The 17641-nt window shown below is 37.9% G+C and overlaps 1 protein-coding gene across 1 annotated transcript; it reads right to left on the reverse strand.

Annotated features, from left to right (window-relative positions):
- Positions 1–5999: 5999 nt before the first annotated feature.
- On the reverse strand, positions 6000–14065 carry LOC135133858 (titin homolog). Its single transcript, XM_064062380.1, has 12 exons — positions 13783–14065; positions 13426–13737; positions 13208–13357; positions 13018–13158; positions 12014–12961; positions 7467–11910; positions 7107–7420; positions 6873–7052; positions 6609–6786; positions 6379–6559; positions 6215–6332; positions 6000–6162 (listed from the first exon to the last, which is right to left on the reverse strand). Exons 1-12 carry the CDS (start codon positions 13963–13965, stop codon positions 6058–6060), a joined length of 7254 nt encoding a protein of 2417 aa, XP_063918450.1. The 5' UTR covers positions 13966–14065; the 3' UTR covers positions 6000–6057.
- Between the last annotated feature and the right edge of the window lie 3576 nt (positions 14066–17641).

Consider the following 17641-nt stretch of genomic DNA (forward strand, 5'->3'; position numbering starts at 1 on the left):
TTTCTCCTTATAATTTTGATAACACAACACAAGTTTTTCAAACTTCTTCGACTTCGCGAAGAACTGTCAATTTTGTTGTGCGTACCTTTCAATAACACCCTGTATATTGAAATGGCAAAATAAATTATTAAATAATCATTAAATAGTACTTGCTAAGATAAGACTGAATTTGGCAAATCACATACCTTCCAAGAAAATCGAGGGTGGGTGGGCGGGCCTAGAATTTAATAAGATGAAACTGATTTTCGCACTTTTGACATTTTCAATGTTTGATGTGATTATTTCTTAAAAAATGAACAAATGTGTGCTACAAACATTACTTGAGTATACGCATGGTAGTTGGTAGACGGTAGAAGATAAAATGATTAACTCAGCGACAAGTATAAACGGTTTTCTTTGTGTTGAAGATTTAGATCAAGTTTGATTAGAAATCAAAACAAAATCATGTTGCGTCAAAAAATTGAACGTTTATTTTTCAGTTTATTGTCTTATGGTTTCTACTAGTGAAAAAAATAGTATATTAACCACGGTTGCAAAGCCACTTCTAGACCTCGCACTTAGAGCCCTCGACGCTGCGCGTCTCGGGTTCTAATTTGCGCTCGGTCTAGAATGCTTGGCTCTGCAACCTTGGCTAATAATATACTATTTGACAATTTGTCTTCAAATAATTGGGAACTGCGGGGGAAAATGTTCCAAAACTCCCGAAAATTTCCAAAAAATTTGAAACCGTTCCAAATGGCTTTATTTGAGAGGAAAACATTGAGTTTATTGTTTTATAGAGTATTAATCGCAAATTTATCTTATGAAATACTAGTCCGCCCATCCACCCTCTATTTTCTTAAAGAGTATGTCATTTGCCAGAAATTGTCTTATTTTAGCGAGTACTAGCCCCGCCCACTCTCTCTATTTTCTTAGGAGTATGTTATTTGCTAAAATCAGTTTTTTTTAGTAGCATATACTAGCCCCGCCCACCCGCCCTCTCTTTCTTTGTAGGATGTCATTTGCCAAAATTAGTCTTACCTTAGCAAGTACTAGCCCCGCCCACCCGCCCTGTATTTTTCCTAGGAAGTATGTCATTTCCCAAAATCAGTATTATCATAGCAAGTACTATATTGTATATTGAAATGGCAAAATAAATTATTAAACAATAATTAACTAATACTTGCTAAGATAATACTGATTTTGGCAAATCATATACCTTTAAAAAAAATATAGGGCGGGTGGGCGGGGCTAGTACTTGCTAAGATAAGACTGATTTTGGCAAATCACATACCTTCCAAGAAAATAGAGCGTGGGTGGGCGGGCCTAGTATTTGATAAGATAAAACTGATTTTTGCACTTTTTACATTTTCGACTATTTTTCCATATTTCCGAAAATTTTTTGTTTGAAACAGTTAACAGATCTGACCCAACGAAAAATAATTGGCTTATAGACAATTTTTCGCAGATTACGAATCTAACATATTTTTGACAATTTGTCTTTGAATAACAGAGAATTGCGGGGAAAATGTTCCAAAAATTCCCAAAATTTCCAAAAAATTTGAAACCGGCCCAAATGGCTTTATTTGAGAGGAAAATATTGAGTTTCTAGTTTTATAGAGTATTAATAGCAATTTTTATTTTATTTTATGAAATAGTATGTCATTTGCCAAAAATTGTATTATTTCAGCAAGTACTAGCCCCGCCCACCTTCTCTCTATTTTCTTAGGGGTATGTTATGTGTTAAGGTCAGTTTTTTTCTTAGCATACAGTAACCCCGCCCACCCGCCCACTCTTTCCTTGTAGGATATGTCATTTGCCAAAATCACACTGGATAAAATAATTCAGTTTGAGTTGTTCGTTGATTTCTGAGAATAATTTCTAATTTCACTTTGATGTTTGGATTTTGCATGGTTAATCCAAAGACGCGATCGCCGAGCTTCGACAGTGCGACGGAACATCTCGCGATAAATCGGATCGGGCGCGACTTTCAAAATACGAGTTTTAAAACCTTTTTACAGTAAATGATTTGAAAAAAATACTGGCCGATAGCCCTCTTCGACCTCCACGAAGGCATCACTCCATAATAGCTTTAAAGTGATCTGGGGAGATATTATAAAATAAAAACCAATTTGCCATGTTAATTCCCCATGCCCATAAAATCAGCTTTACGGAAATTCCATTGTTTATCACTGGATTTGTTCCTATTAATAACACGTATTCGAGATGTATTGTACTCCCAGTTGAAAGTGGTTTTTATATAATAAAAACAAACTCACAAATTATATATTTTTATTCAACACTTCAAACATGTAATTTCATTCAAACAAATAAAACAAGCTACCAAAACAATAAAATAACTATCATTTGAAGTGTTACAAATTTTAAAAATAATGCTTTAAGGTAAGTGTCCACTTGCGAGAAATCGCCTCAAAATCAGCCCTGGAGAGCTCCGAGTCCAGTCGAGTAAAGACGAAACACTGATCGGCTGATCTCGCCGCGAACTATATTCTCTCCAGTGGACAAGCCAAACTGCGTTTACTTGCGAGAGATACTGTCCGTGTGAACAAGCTTCGAATTGGGGAAGTATTCCCCGAGAGTAAGCAGTTCATCATAAATTATTTCTCGAGTAAAGCCGACTTATTTTACACGTTTATGATTCTATGCAAACAGTCGTGAAAAGGACTACGCAATTCGGCCAAATCTGATCGTTTACCTGACTTCAACATTTATACAGCGTTTTGAGATAGGTAACACATTTTTATGAAATTATTAAATACTAAAAAAAATGTAAAACGAAAATAAATGACTAAATTATGTTCATTTGTCGCAAATCTGAAGCAAGTAATGTGAAAAGTAGACTAGATTAACTTTTTTAATTTATAATTAAACATCATAGTTTGTATAAGTGATTCTGATTATACTTCATTATTATTATTATTATTTTGTTGTAGTACGAGATTAAACTATGCACAACGAAGTAAATTCATTTTTTATTATTCAAATAACGTTTTTAAATGAATTTTTAATAATAATTTACATATTAGGTACTACAAATGTATTGTTAAGTAGCATGAGTATTCAAAAATTAATATTTATTTTTATTTTCGGTGTTTATCCACAAGTGCTTTTATAAATTGATACCTGCCTCACCTGAAAATATAATTATTAGGGACAATAATTTTATAGATGTTTTTACACACTACAACATTGCATGTAATTGTCCTTTGATGAATCATAACCTGCCGGGATGATAATCTTCAGGTGCGGGTCGTATTAAGCGCTCTTACAAATCTAACCCGGGAGACAATTTACCTATACCCTTTTTGCTACCTGTTTTCCCAGCATTTACATTTCAGTTGAATTTCGTGAAAGAGGATTAACAAAAAGCTCATAAAATCATAAATTATTTGTCGGTCCAGCACAAATCGCTCCTTTCTCTCGCTAGTGTACCCGAGCAGTGGACAGGGTAGCAAATTTGCTAGAACTTGGGCTCTAGTTGGAAACCAAAGCTGTGCCTCTCTGGAGGTACTTTCACAATACGAACACGTTTCGAATTCCTACAGTTCTGTCCGCGAGTGGTGAGCTTTGCCATGGCCAAATTTGGATGGTCAAAAGACCAAACTGCAGAACTAATTGCACGATATGGAAAAAAAGGACTATAGAAACCGCGTAGCATACACTAAAATTATTTTCAACTATACAGAGTGTTCTGTTTTTGAGGCGTAATATTCAACGTACTTTTTTAAATAGAATGCCTAATTCTAATTTTCTAAAGAATTTTTGTAATGAAGCGGTTCACAAAAAAATCGCAATCGTATTAATTTTAAGATCTGTGTTATAATATTTTATGGGGAGGTAAACAAAAGTACGTGCTTTGCTATGGTATCAATTAAATTCATTTCTAATATGCTGAGTCTTTATAAAAACAAAACAAAAATATTAACAATTTTCAAACATCGTTATTTCCGTCAGCCCATTCTCTACTTTTACGTTTTCTCGACCTTTCATGACCCCTAGAGTACGAAAAAATAAGTCTCTAGTTTCCGTCTGTCTGTCTGTCCGTCTGTCTGCCGTCCCGATTTTTATTATACAGATAATCTCCAAAAGTACTGGGTCGATTCCAGATTTTTGGAAAAGAAAACATAAAACAACATTTTACAATTTAATTTTGATTCTTACAGCTGTTTTAAAGTTATGATAAGCATAATAAACTTTTAATCAAAATATATTTGCTTATCCCCTCCAAAAAATTGATAACGTCAGTTCAAAATTTTGCCGAATAATTTCCACCCGAAATGTGCAAAATATATATGATCAGTATAATACTTGTAATTTATTATTGTGTTCATATTTTTTCGATTTGCTTATACAGGGCGACTCAAAAAAAATGAATGCGTGATTTTAGTTTCCTGAATAACACAAGAATTGCAAAACTGAATAGGTACTTTGAAATCTTCCAGACGTTTTAAGGTTATTGTAAGCGTGGTAACTTGTTAATCAAAACATATATGTTTATTCCCAACAAAAACTTGATGACGTCATCTCAAAATTTTTCAGAATAAATTCTATCCAAAGTGTGCAAAATATGTTGAGTTTTTAATTGTGATTTATCACTGCATTCATATTCATCTACTGTTATTTTTAGTATTATACTGCACCAATCCAAGTTGATATACGTGACCTTGCAAAAATGTTGATGACGTCATCACAAAATTGTGTAAAGAAAAAACTCAACTCGAAAATGTTAGATATGTTTCATAGTTCTTTCGGTGCGAGGGAAGTTCTGTCGAAACAACTTTCGACCAATTTTTTACATTTTTAAGAGATATGTGGAAAGAAGATTTTACGTAATATTAAATAAGAGTAATAATTGCAATGTTGATTTAATCAAAATCAACTCTACATTAAAATTGTATGACATTATAATAGAGGGTGGGATCATATGAATGTGACAACCTGTGACACAGAAAAGAAAGGTCCAAAAACCCCAAAATGTACGTGACATAACCTATGGAGAACACCTTATTTTGTTCAATGATTTACATCATACTTTTACATATGTACCTGATACAAAAAAATCGTAATGTTACTATTACTCTTTCATGAATAGAAATAGCATCGTGCATTTGCGTATTTCTTAGCACAATTTTAGGTCCACATAATAATTTATGTTCTCTTACTACCTGTTTTCACAGCTGCAATATTTTACCGTATTTCGTGAAAAATAAATTAACAAAAGGCTCGTAAAATCATAAATTCTTTGTCGGTTCGAGTAAAGAGGGTCCATTTTCCTCGCAATTGCAACTGTGTAGTGGACAGGGTTTTGAGAGCTTTGTCTGATCGACATCTATCGGCGAGAAAAATTTGCCAAAATATCCTCTCAAATCGACAAGCCCTTGAAAGTAACTCGCGAATTCTCGCCAAGTCACTCTCCAGTGGACACGTACCTTTAGAGTTAGCATCTGAACCTGTGACTATAGAAACTGCTCATTTAGAATATTATCATTAAAAAAATATCCACACTTTATTTTCAAGTATGAAAAAAGTATTTTACGAGTAATAAGTTTTTTTTTAAACTTTGGGATGCCATGCAATTAACAAAATGAAAAAAAAAGAAATGTGTAAGATTTAGATTTTTGCATCACAATAAAAAAAAAAGTTTGCATTCAATCTGCATACCTAACTAAACGAATTGTAGTCAAATCAAAACATCAAAATTTCATAATACTGCTCAAGTTATTAAAATCTAGTTAAAAATAGCAAGTACTGCTCTCTTGAAACTGAGTGACGTGTGCATCCTACGTGTTCCTACCCTAAATATATTAAATAGTTTGCCACTTATTCACTTATAAATAACAAGATGCAAAATAAAACCGACCAGCGGCCTCTCTTATATAGATCTGTACAATGAGCCTTCTATTTCTACATTTTGAGTTTCACCATATTCAAAACAAAAAACCTGTGTGTCCTTAAAAGGTTAGAATAAAGCGACTATTTTTCTCTTCAAAGGACTTTTATTGTACAGTACATCACAATACAATTTTCCATAATATGAATAAAAACAACACAATCAAATCACTCATCTATCTCAAAAGAGTCGGAGCTTTTGTCTCCCATTTCAAGATTGCACACTCCCTTTCTCATAGCACAACTATGTTTGAACTTGTTACTGTTGTCTTTCTGTAAGAAAAGTAACAGGAGTAGAATATAGACGTGGGTATTTTGGGCCTACCACTACGGTTAGCTCTGTGTGGAAGTGAGGTATAGTGGTCGGCCTAGCCATAACTTCCATTCTGCGCGTACAGCAACCCATGCGGTAGGGACACCCTAACATATTTCGCAGCGTCATACTAAAAACTAGACCATAAAGTTAAAATCACCAAAGTAATGTCTTACTTCAGCTGCTGCAGTTTGAGCTTTTCTGCTTGGTTTTCCCGTTTCACGAGGTCCATCTCGATCTTCATGTTGGCAACAGTCTTGGACTGATTCGTGTACCTGTTGATGAGGTCGCCGTTCCTCTGCCTTTCCAACTCCAGCTCCCGCTTGAACTTATCCACGGTGTCTTGCAGCAAAGTAACTAAACACGACTGACTTAATATATACAACGTGACCAACGAACAACTGACTTTTCTGCTTTGTGTGTTCCTGTTTCACCAAAAGCCGGTTTTCTAATTCCACGATTTTCTTAATCGATGAAACTTTTTCTTCTTTGCCTGCAGGCAAAGTACTCTCGTACTTTATTATAGATCGGGTTGCAACCGGTTTGGGCGATGGTGTAGACGGCGCCATCGTGGGTATGAAAAACTGCAATAACCAATTTGGTAAACTTTGTAGACGATAGACCGTAGAAGTGTGGCAATTTTTGCTTTTCAAACACACAAATGACGAACCTGTGAAGGTATAACATATTCGGAGGTAAAACCCCGTGGTGCCTTGTATGGTCTCGGTTGTTGCTGCCGACGGTCTTTTTCTGGGGTCATGGTGGCTGTCGACAGTGGTATTACCATGGGTAGTTTTCCGCAAATGCACGTGTCTTCGAACGTTTTGGTCGATAAAGTCTTCATCTTGTCCTAAAACGTTATTCTTACAGAATTGATTTAAAAATGAAGTACTTAATATAAAACCTCTTTTATCGACGGTTCTCTAGAAATCTTGCCCTTATCCGTTAGCTTGCTCAAACTCGATTCCTTGTCCCGCAGTTCGTCTTTAAGTACTTTAGCAGCACCGTCGTGCTCTCGGGCCAAATTATCCAGAGCGTCTTTGTGTGCCGCTTGTAGTTTATTTATTGCAGCTTCATTCTGTTGCTGTAGATTTTTGATATCTCTATCATATTGCTCCTTCAACGAAGCAATCATGTCGTTGCACTGTTGCTTCTGTTTAGCCAACTGGTCTTCCAAATCTTTAACTTTTTGGTCAACGCCACCAATGGGTTGCTTAACTAAAATTCATGAATCAAGTAAATTAAGTCACTGTTTGTTATTTACCTGCGGAAGCAGCTTTCACAGGTTGCTTTTCAACCGGTCCTGGTTTCTTTGCAACTTCACCAGCGGCTGGTTGCTTTGCAACCGGTTCTGGTTTCTTTGCAACTTCACCAGCGGCCATCTTTTGACCCGCTTCTAATTCAGCGATTCTCTTCTTCAGACTTTCGTTGGTATCCCGACATTCCTTCAAAGAGTCTTCTAACTGGCGCGCTCTCGCATCCTCCCTCTCTAGACTATCCTGCAGATCCTTCACTACTTTTTCAATTTCGGGCGATCCCTTCGGAATATCTATCTTAATTCTCTCTAAGTTTTTAAGTTGTTTCTCTAAGCTGTCAACAGTGGATTTCAGTCTCTCGTTTTCTTTGTTTTTCGCGTCTAACTCTCCCAGTTTCTTTTCCAGATCTGCATTAGCCGCTTTCAATCTTTGGATTTCCGCGTTTTGATCCCCAGGCGTCGTCGGTCTCGCCGCATCTGCCAATTTCTTCTCCAGATTGGCATTAGCCGCTTTCAACCGTTCGATTTCCTGGTTTTGATCCCCAGGCGTCGTCGGTCTGGCCGCATCTGCCAATTTTTTCTCCAAATCTGCATTAGCAGCTTTCAACCGTTCGATTTCCTGGTTTTGATCCCCAGGCGTCGTCGGTCTCGCCGCATCTGCCAATTTCTTCTCCAGATTGGCATTAGCCGCTTTCAACCGTTCGATTTCCTGGTTTTGATCCCCAGGCGTCGTCGGTCTGGCCGCATCTGCCAATTTTTTCTCCAGATCTGCATTAGCCGCTTTCAACCGTTCGATTTCCTGGTTTTGATCCCCAGGCTTCGTCGGTGTCGCCGCATCTGCCAATTTCTTCTCCAGATCGGCGTTAGCAGCTTTCAATCTCTCGATTTCCTTGTTCGCGTTTTCTAGATCCTTTGAAGTCTTCGCGCCAGCATCTCCCGCCTGCTTCTGCAAATCGGCATTAGCGGCTTTCAGTCTCTCGATTTCCTTGTTCGCGTTTTCTAGATCTTTAGATGTCTTCGCGCCAGAATCTCCCGCCTGCTTCTGCAGATCGGCGTTAGCAGCTTTCAATCTCTCGATTTCCTTGTTCGCGTTTTCTAGATCCTTAGATGTCTTCGCGCCAGAATCTCCCGCTTGCTTCTGCAAATCGGCATTAGCGGCTTTCAGTCTCTCGATTTCCTTGTTCGCGTTTTCTAGATCCTTTGATGTCTTCGCGCCAGAATCTCCCGCCTGCTTCTGCAGATCAACATTAGCGGCTTTCAGTCTCTCGATTTCTTTCTTCGCGTTTTCTAGATCCGCCAACTTCTTCTCTAGCTCCGCGTTAGCGGCTCGCAGTTTTTCCATTTCTTTGTCTGCGTCTTTGGCACCCGCGACTTTCTGCTCGCCCGAATCTTTCAGTTTCTTCTCCAAATCTGCCTGAGCCGCTTTCAGATTTTCGAGTTCTTTCTTTGCGGCCTCTGAATCTGCCAGTTTCTTCGCCAAATCTGCGTTAGCGGCTTTCAGTCGTTCGATTTCTTTGTTCGAGGCTTCTGCATCCCCTTTGGACGCCAAGTCTTTCAACCTCTTTTCCAAGTCCGCGTTAGCCGCTTTCAGGCTGTCGTTCTCTTTGTTCGCGTTTTCTAAATCTTTAAGTTTCTTCTCCAAGTCTTCTTTGGCCGTTTTCATCTTATCGAGTTCCTTGTTCACGTCTTGGGCGTCCGTAGATCCTTTGGATTGCAAGTCTTTCAATCTCTTTTCTAAATCTGCGTTGGCCGCTTTCAGACTGTCATTTTCTTTGTTCGCGTTTTCTAACTCTTTCAGTTTTTTTTCAAGATCTGCGTTACTCGCTTTCAGATTGTCGTTTTCTTTGTTCGCGTTTTCTAAATCTTTAAGTTTCTTCTCCAAATCTTCTTTGGCCGTTTTCATTTTCTCGAGTTCTTTGTTCACGTCTTGGGTGTCCGTAGATCCTTGGGATTGTAAGTCTTTCAGTCTCTTTTCTAAATCTGCGTTGGCGGCTTTCAGACTGTCATTTTCTTTGTTCGCGTTTTCTAACTCTTTCAGTTTTTTTTCAAGATCTGCGTTACTCGCTTTCAGGTTCTCGTTTTCTTTGTTCACGTTCTCGCAATCTTTAAGTTTCTTCTCTAGATCGTCAACGGTGGATCTAAGTTTATCCATTTCTTGACTTTTCTTTGCCAATTCTTCGACTAGTGAGGTGTCTTCTGTTTTCGCAGGCTCCTTCATTTTGTTGATTAAGTCGAAGATTTCTTTCTTTTGTGCTTCGATTTGGCGCAGCAGATCCTCTTTTTCTCTGGCGAACTCTTCCTCTTTTTTGTCGTCTTTAACAGCGACACCTTTAGCAGCTAGTTCTTGTTTCAGTTTTTTTATCTCGTCTTCGAGAGCTTCTTTATCCGCTGCAGCTTCTTTCAGTTTTCTTATCTCGTCTTGGAGAGCTTCTTTATCTGCTGCAGATTCTTTCAGTTTTTTTATCTCGTCTTGGAGAGCTTCTTTATCTGCTGCAGCTTCTTTCAGTCTTTTTATCTCGTCTTGGAGAGCTCCTTTATCTCCTGCAGCTTCTTTCAGTCTTTTTATCTCGTCTTGGAGAGCTCCTTTATCTCCTGCAGCTTCTTTCAGTCTTTTTATCTCGTCCTGGAGAGCTTCTGTATCTGCTGCACCTTCTTTCACTGTAGTTATTTCTTCCCGGGGCTTCTCGCTTACGACTTCTGTGGCCCCTCTATCGGCTGCGCTTTGCTTCAGCCTTTCAATCTCATCCCTGAGTTTTTTATTTTCGTTGTCAAGATCGCTTTGATCGGTTGGACCCTTTGTCAGGTTGTTCAGCTGATTTTTAAGATTTTCATTTTCGTCTTGGAGCGCTTGTTTCGCAGCTGCCAGTTCTTTCATTTTGTCCATTGTGTCGCGGTAGTTTTTGTTTTCCTCACCCAGTCTGTCAAGGTCTTGTTTGAGTTTATTCAGTTGGTCTTTCAGGTCCTTGTTTTCTAGTTCTAAGTCGTTCTGAGTAAGCAGATCGTCTTTGAGTTTCCCCAATTCGGAGTCACTCTTCTCCTTCATGCCTTTCGCTTTAGCGAGTTGCTCTTTCAAAAGTGCGTTTTCTCTGTTGATTCTTTCCATTTCACCGTCCGGTGCCGCCATTTCTGCTTTGAGTTTATTCAACTCGTCTGTTTTCGCAGCTAATTCGGCTTTAAGTTTACTCATCTCTGCTTCACATTCGTCACGTTGGTCTCTCATTTTAGCTAGTTCGTTGCGCAATAACTGACTCTCCATTTTAAACTTCTCTGCGTCAGTCATTGTATCATCTTTCGAGTCCTGCAGCGATTTAATTTTTTCGTCAGTTTCGTTCAATTCCTTTATCTTTAATTTCAGTCGCTTCACAGTTTCTTCGCACTCCCTTTTTTGATTTTCTAAATCGAAGTTAAGTCGACTGTTTTCGGCATGTAGTACGTCTAACTGCCCTCTCAGTTTACTCATTTCGGAAGCATCTAGCTCACTAGAAGCAGATAAGCGTTCTACGGCATCTTGCAGAACTTCGTGCTTCACACCTTCTCTGTCCAACTGTTCTTTCAGGCGTTTTATTTCGTTACGTTGCGCTTGGATTGTGCCGTCTTTCTCTTCAAGCATTTTTTGCATCTGACTTACACGGTCTCTAAGTTCGCCGCACTTATCTTCAGCTTCGTGACTTTTTTTGGATAGAGTTTCGTTGGTGTCTTCCAGTTTGGTGACTTGAGTTTTGGCGGTTTCTTGAAGTTGCGTGATGATTTGTCGCAGATTGTCGTTCTCGTCCATCACTCCTTTAAGTTGATCTAGAGTGTCACGCATACATTTATTGTTCGCATTGCACTTCGTCAGTTCTTCTTCTAACTCTGCTATCCTTTCGTCACCACGAGGTCTTTGTCCCTCTGCCATTCCTTCTTCCAGTTCTTTAATTTTCTTGAGATAATTCTCTCTTTCTGCCTCCAGTCGGCCCACGCCGATCAGGTCGTGGTTTTCGAGCTTCTGCGTGATGCATTTAATCGCACACTTGGCCTGCTTGAGCATCTGCTTCAAGTGTTCGTCGCTTTTGATGGCCTTCCGGAGCGCTTCTTCTAGCTTGGAATTGGTGCTTTTCTCCGAGTCGACCTTATCAAGTAAAGCCTTGTTGTTTTCCTGAAGGGAGGTTATAGTGTTTTCCATATTTTTCCGTTCGTTTTCTATACTGACTAAATTAGTGTTATTTGAATTATACTTTGTTTCAAGCGATTTATAGGCGTCGTCTTTCGTTTTTAAAATCTTCTGATATTCGCTGATTTCCGTCTCGAGTTCTTCGATGTGCGTGCGCAAACACGTTGTACCGCACGAAAGATTCTCGATGGAATTCCGCAACTGGTCTTGAACATCCGCCAGCTGTTGTTCCGATTTCTCTATAAGAGTATCTTTTTTCTCTAAATCAGCCCGCATCGTCAACACTTTGTATTTCATGTCTTCCTGCAATGAGATTAGTTCGACATAAAATGAGGAATACTTACCCGTTCAGTAACCAAGTAACTACAGAAAAATTGCCACACTTTAGAAAAAACTCAAGTTTTACCTGTCGCTTATCCAGCTCCTGTGTCAAACAGTCAATATGGCAAGCCAGTCTCTTGATTTCGTCGTCCTGGGTGTTCATGCAGCACTCACAGTCCTCGATCTCCTTCATCAGAAGCTGCCTTTCTTTTTCCAGCTCCTCGCACCTCTGCACTTTAGCTCTCAGTTCGTTGCATTCGCTCTCCAGATTCTTCAGCTCCTCGTACTTGGACTTGTACATCGCGCATTCGGCTTTAAGAGCGTCAAAACCTTGCGTTTTCTTCAGTAGCTCCTCGTAATCGTCTTGGATTTTACGCAAATCTTCGCATCGCATCTTCAGACAATTCCGTTCGACTTTCATGATGTCCATTTCTTTCATTTTGCACCTGCAGTCCTCGGCTTCTGCTTCCAATTGGGCGATTTTGGCCAGCAGTTTGTCTTTTTCGGCACTGTCTCCGGCGGGTTCGACGCATTTCTTACACTTCTCGCGAAGCTTTTTGACTTCGTCTTCCAGACCCTTGAGACGATCGAGTCGTTTTCTGAGGTCGCTTTCGTCGGTTTTGAGACCTTCAAGGGCTTGAGTCTTGTCTTTGAATGCGTCAACTTGTGAAGGTAGGTTGCTGTATTTAGAGAGTTCTTTTTCTAGTTCTTGGACTCGAGCCCTTAAACGATCTCTGTCTTTGGTGATTTCGTCTAGCTTGTTCATTCTGTCTTTCATGTTATCCTTAGCAGTTAGACCGTCTTTCAACATGTCCCGTTCTTTCTTTAGTTCGGCGTTTTCTTTTTGAATGGCAGCAAGTTGGGAGCAGTATTTCTTCAAAACTGCGATTTCTCGCTGTATGATTTCTGTATCAGGGGACGATCTTGATTTCATAGATTCTATTTCGCGTTCGAGAGATTTGATTTCGTCTTTACAAAGATCAGGAGTTGCGCTGCTTGGTTGAGCATCGAAATGGGTACTTTTTCTTGTGGACTATTTTTTAAAATGAGGGATTATATTATAAGGCTGGATAAAAAAGAACTGGTTACCTGGACTGGGATTTTCGATGGTGGAGGCGAAGTCGTTCTTTTCTTACATTCTTCATCATTCACGATATCTTTGATACATTCTAATTGTTCGATTGCCTCGAGAGCTAGAGCGTGTTCGTCTTGATAGAAAGCTTCTGCGTCCTAGGATGAAATGTTAATGATTGAAGAGGAATTTAATGGTTGGGAATACCGCTAGTGCTTGCTTTAGGGCTAAAACTTGATCATCGGGTGATTTTCCGGCTAGCAACTGTTGAGCAGCTTTCTCGTCGTCATCGTAATCGCTAATATCGGTGAGAAAAGGAGTGGTTTCTCCGGTCTCGTCGGTGGTGTCAGTCGCAGGCTGGTAAAGATATTCTTGCTTAGTTATTTCAAACGTTACAATATACAAACTCTTAAAAATGCATTTACCTCACCAAGTCTGGCTCCTCCTGCTCTTTCTGTTTCCGCCCCTTCTACTCCTGCTCCTACCTCCCCCTCTTCTCCTGCTCCTGCTCCCGCCCCTGCCCCTTGTTCCTCCTCTCCTACGCCAGCTGGTCCTGCAGCACTAGCCACAGGTTCAATCAAACCCACAGGTTTCTCTTCGTACTCAATACCGTGCTCCTTCAGTAATTTCTTAAGCGCGTCGATCTCTTGCTGTAGGCGTTTAATGTCCGCGTTCTTGTTGGCTAGTAGAATGTCGATGATTGCCTCTATGGGTATGTACTTTCCTAAAGATAAGCCCTACGAGGAAAATTAGTGGAAGCTTGTGTGGCGAACTGCATCTACCTTCCCATCCCCTTGTCTAATTAAATCTAAAATATGTTGCCTTCGGTCTTCTGTACTGCCGCACCAAGCTCTGGCGTCCGTAGCCGAAGTATACGATTTCATGCGTCCGTCGGACCGTTTTCGCTGGACTTCGATATCACCAGCTTCTCGGAAGGCCCTGATCTTCTTGTTTACGTACGACATGTTGCACACTTGTATTTACTGATAATTTAATTCGAATTTTCGGCTATTGGTGTCATTTAAAGAACGTCCATTTTGCTTCGAGCTGTTCTATGTCAAGAAATAAATTTGGCGAACTAAAAATGTTGGTATGGATACGGGTGACAAAGCCGATGTGATGCCAAGTAGCTTCTTCGGGATGAAGACATAGGATGAAGATAATGGCTGATATGCATAAAAATAAGTATTTACTAAAAGTAAAAACTTTTAGTAAAAGCATCTACTTATTAGTAGTTACTACAAGTAAAAGTATTTACTGAAATTCATATGCATAACCTTTTACTTATACTTATAAGTAAATACTTGCAATTTTCCAGTAAATACTTAAAAACTGATTAACCCTCGGATGCCCAAGCCTGGGTCAAATTTGACCCACGAACCACTTTTTTGCGATTCTTTTCTTCAATCTCTTAAATTTTTTCTCCTGGATTTTATTTTTTGCCTGTTTTGGTATTGTCAACAATATGTGAATATTTTCCGCCGCTTGATTTTAGTTACATGATAGTTATCACATATTTGTTGCAGTGGGTCAATTTTGACCGACTTTGGGTCTTCAACTTATAGATGTTTTAACAAGCTGTTAAATGAGTAGGCATCATAAAAGATAAACAAAAAGATGGCCTTTTGTTTAGTTTATGAATTTCCTAAACCTTGCGGCCATTAATGCATATATTATATATATAAAATGTAGAACTCAGTTTACAGACCAAGTGTTTCTTGAAGAAGACGATAATTTCTCAAAGAGCTCGGTCTTCAGCTAGTGCAGCCTCCCATTCAGAGACGGGTGGATAATGGATTTAATTGTGTTCTTAAGGTTTGTAAATGGTAATTGGCACTGTAGTTGATACCAAAATAGTTAAAAGGATAGGGAATCCAGAGACGAAAAAAGAGAATATTGAGTGATATGCATAAAGTTTAGTAAATACTAAATACTGAAATTTACAAGTAAATACTGACTTTCGTATGAATAATAATAAGTATAAGCTTATAAGTATTTACTTATTACTTGGTCTTGAAAAATTTTCTAGGTTTTACTTAATTTTCCAGTAAATACTTCAAGTTGCATGCATAATAACAAGTACTTACTTGTACTTGCAAGTAAGTACTTAAAATTTTTCAAGCTACTTTTTAGTAGACTAGTGATTATACTAAATTGAATTCCGTCAACGTGCAGTGTGTCTTAAGAAGGTGATTGACATTTAAAGTTTAGAACAGTTTAGAATGGCGCTATTTGTTCTTCCTTTTCGTCAACAGAAATTATATAACCCCCGGAGACAAGCCTATCCGAATACGTACAAGGCAAAATGTACAGATTCGAGGAAGAAAACGTACAGTATTTAGATAGATAGATACAAAATTTAATCATTCCTTGGGGGCAATATTTTGGTGAAAAAAACTAGTCCCCCTTTTTCCTTGTAATTATTGTTCGGTTTATGAGGACTTTCCCTTTATTACTTGAGGAAGATCTACATCATTCTTCACTGACTATAAATTTGAACAAAATCTCTTTTTGCGCCTCATAAGCTTTTCAAATGAACAGATTGAACAAGAACTTCAACTTTAACAAAGCGAATTTCCATCAACTTTACCAAAAACTCCTATATTAAGAAAATCAAGGCAAAATGCATAGATTCTCCATAATCTATGGCTTATTGGCTTGCGAGCTTACTTAGAGCAGCCTTTTTTTTCTCTCGGCTGTTTGGTGTTTACGATTTGGTTAATAATATCGGCCATTTCTTTAAAATGGAAATAAATCTTTCCTGCTTGTTGTTTATTTGAGCAGTTTCAACACTTGCACCGGTTTCGGAGTTTGAGGAACTCATGTTGCAACCAAATTCGTACGTATGACACAAATCACAAAATTATTTTTATGACAGTTACGTTAATCAGTTTTTAAGTATTTACTGGAAAATTGCAAGTATTTACTTATAAGTATAAGTAAAAGGTTATGCATATGAATTTCAGTAAATACTTTTACTTGTAGTAACTACTAATAAGTAGATGCTTTTACTAAAAGTTTTTACTTTTAGTAAATACTTATTTTTATGCATATCAGCCATTGTGGGCTTTATGTCCGTAATGTTAACAAATATTCTGACAAATGCCGACAATGCGGCATTTTTTGTTGCAAGACACAAGTAACAATAGATGTGTTAAAAATCTACCAAAACTGTGCACAATAAAACTATCGAATTTTAAGTGTTTAATTTGTGTGTTGTCTTAAATCCTAACTGTTGTTTTTTATATACAATAGGCTGACCCAAAAATTAAAAATTAAAAAATTATCTGTCCTACCTTCGGAACAGTTGCTAAATGAGTTAAAAAAACTGTATGTTAAAGCACATTCATATAAAATAAGTTTTAAAGGTTGCTCAAAGAGAATAACTAAAGTACGAATACCAAAAATATATATTACTCTATTTCACATATTACACAGTTTAACAAATTATAAAACGGTATAATAAGTAAAACTAAAGCAAACAGTTAATTGAATTATTCATCAATGTGTTTTTGTTGCAATTCGGATAGACTTTTCGATGAGCTTGTAGGTACCACTTGTAGTACGTTTTGTTTCTCACTTTCGTTTTTCGATAATGAAGTATTATATTCTTGTACAAGCGCCACACCTCGCTCAGCACAGTCATTTACTACTTTTAGTTTACTGATACATTCAACATTTTGTTGATATTCGTTATCATTTTCCCAATGTAAAGGATGTATATTTAAAAAATTAGAACTTAACCCTAGCTTATCAAAGAAGAATTTTGTTTTTTCAGTGACAAAATAGTCAAGCGAAATTTTATTTCCCAGCATTTCAGATTGGGCAACTGTCGCTTTTTTCCTTGAGTTCTTTTGTGGTTTTGTGAGAGCTTTAAAAATTAGCTTTTTGTGTACCACAGAAATTTCGCTATCAAAAAATGCGACTCCCACGAGTTCTTCCCCTAAATACATTGAAGATAAAAAAATACTGATAAATTTTTGTCATGTTTTTTATACAAGTTTTTTAACACATGTTTTGTATGCTTATACATTAACTCAGTGATTTTAAAATTTCAAACAGTTTGAGCGACCTTTTAGAGGTCAACAAATGTGTTACATTTTTTTCTGCAATTACGTATTAATCGAATGCACCCATTGAAGGGGTAGGAGCAATGTATTTTAAAAGTTTAGTTTTATGTCACGTCTGATGGGTCACCCTAATATACAAATATTTCTTTTATTGATATTAATGACAAAAACTTTTGTTTTGTGACCTTTTTTTCATTAATTCACAATAAATAGGCAATTGGAACTTGAAATAATAAAATCTAAAGCAAAATTAGGGTGGGTCAAATTTGACCCAGCTTGGGTGTCTATGTAAAAAAAAATAGCTTGGGCATCCGAGGGTTAACGTAACTGTCATAAAAATAATTTTGTGATTTGTGTCATACGTACGAATTTGGTTAGAATACGAGTTCCTCAGACTCCGAAACCGGTGAAAGTGTTGAAACTAGTCAAATAAACAACAAGCAGGAAAGATTTATTTCCAATTTAAAGAAATGGCCGATATTATTAACCAAATCGTAAACACCAAACAGCCGAGAGAAGAAAAAGGCTGCTCTAAGTAAGCTCGCAAGCCAATACGCCATAGATTATGGAG

Source organism: Zophobas morio, unplaced genomic scaffold (assembly GCF_036711695.1).
Source record: "Zophobas morio isolate AGI-343-1 ecotype UQ-CSIRO unplaced genomic scaffold, CSIRO_AGI_Zmor_V1 ptg000022l, whole genome shotgun sequence".
NCBI lineage: Eukaryota > Metazoa > Arthropoda > Insecta > Coleoptera > Tenebrionidae > Zophobas > Zophobas morio.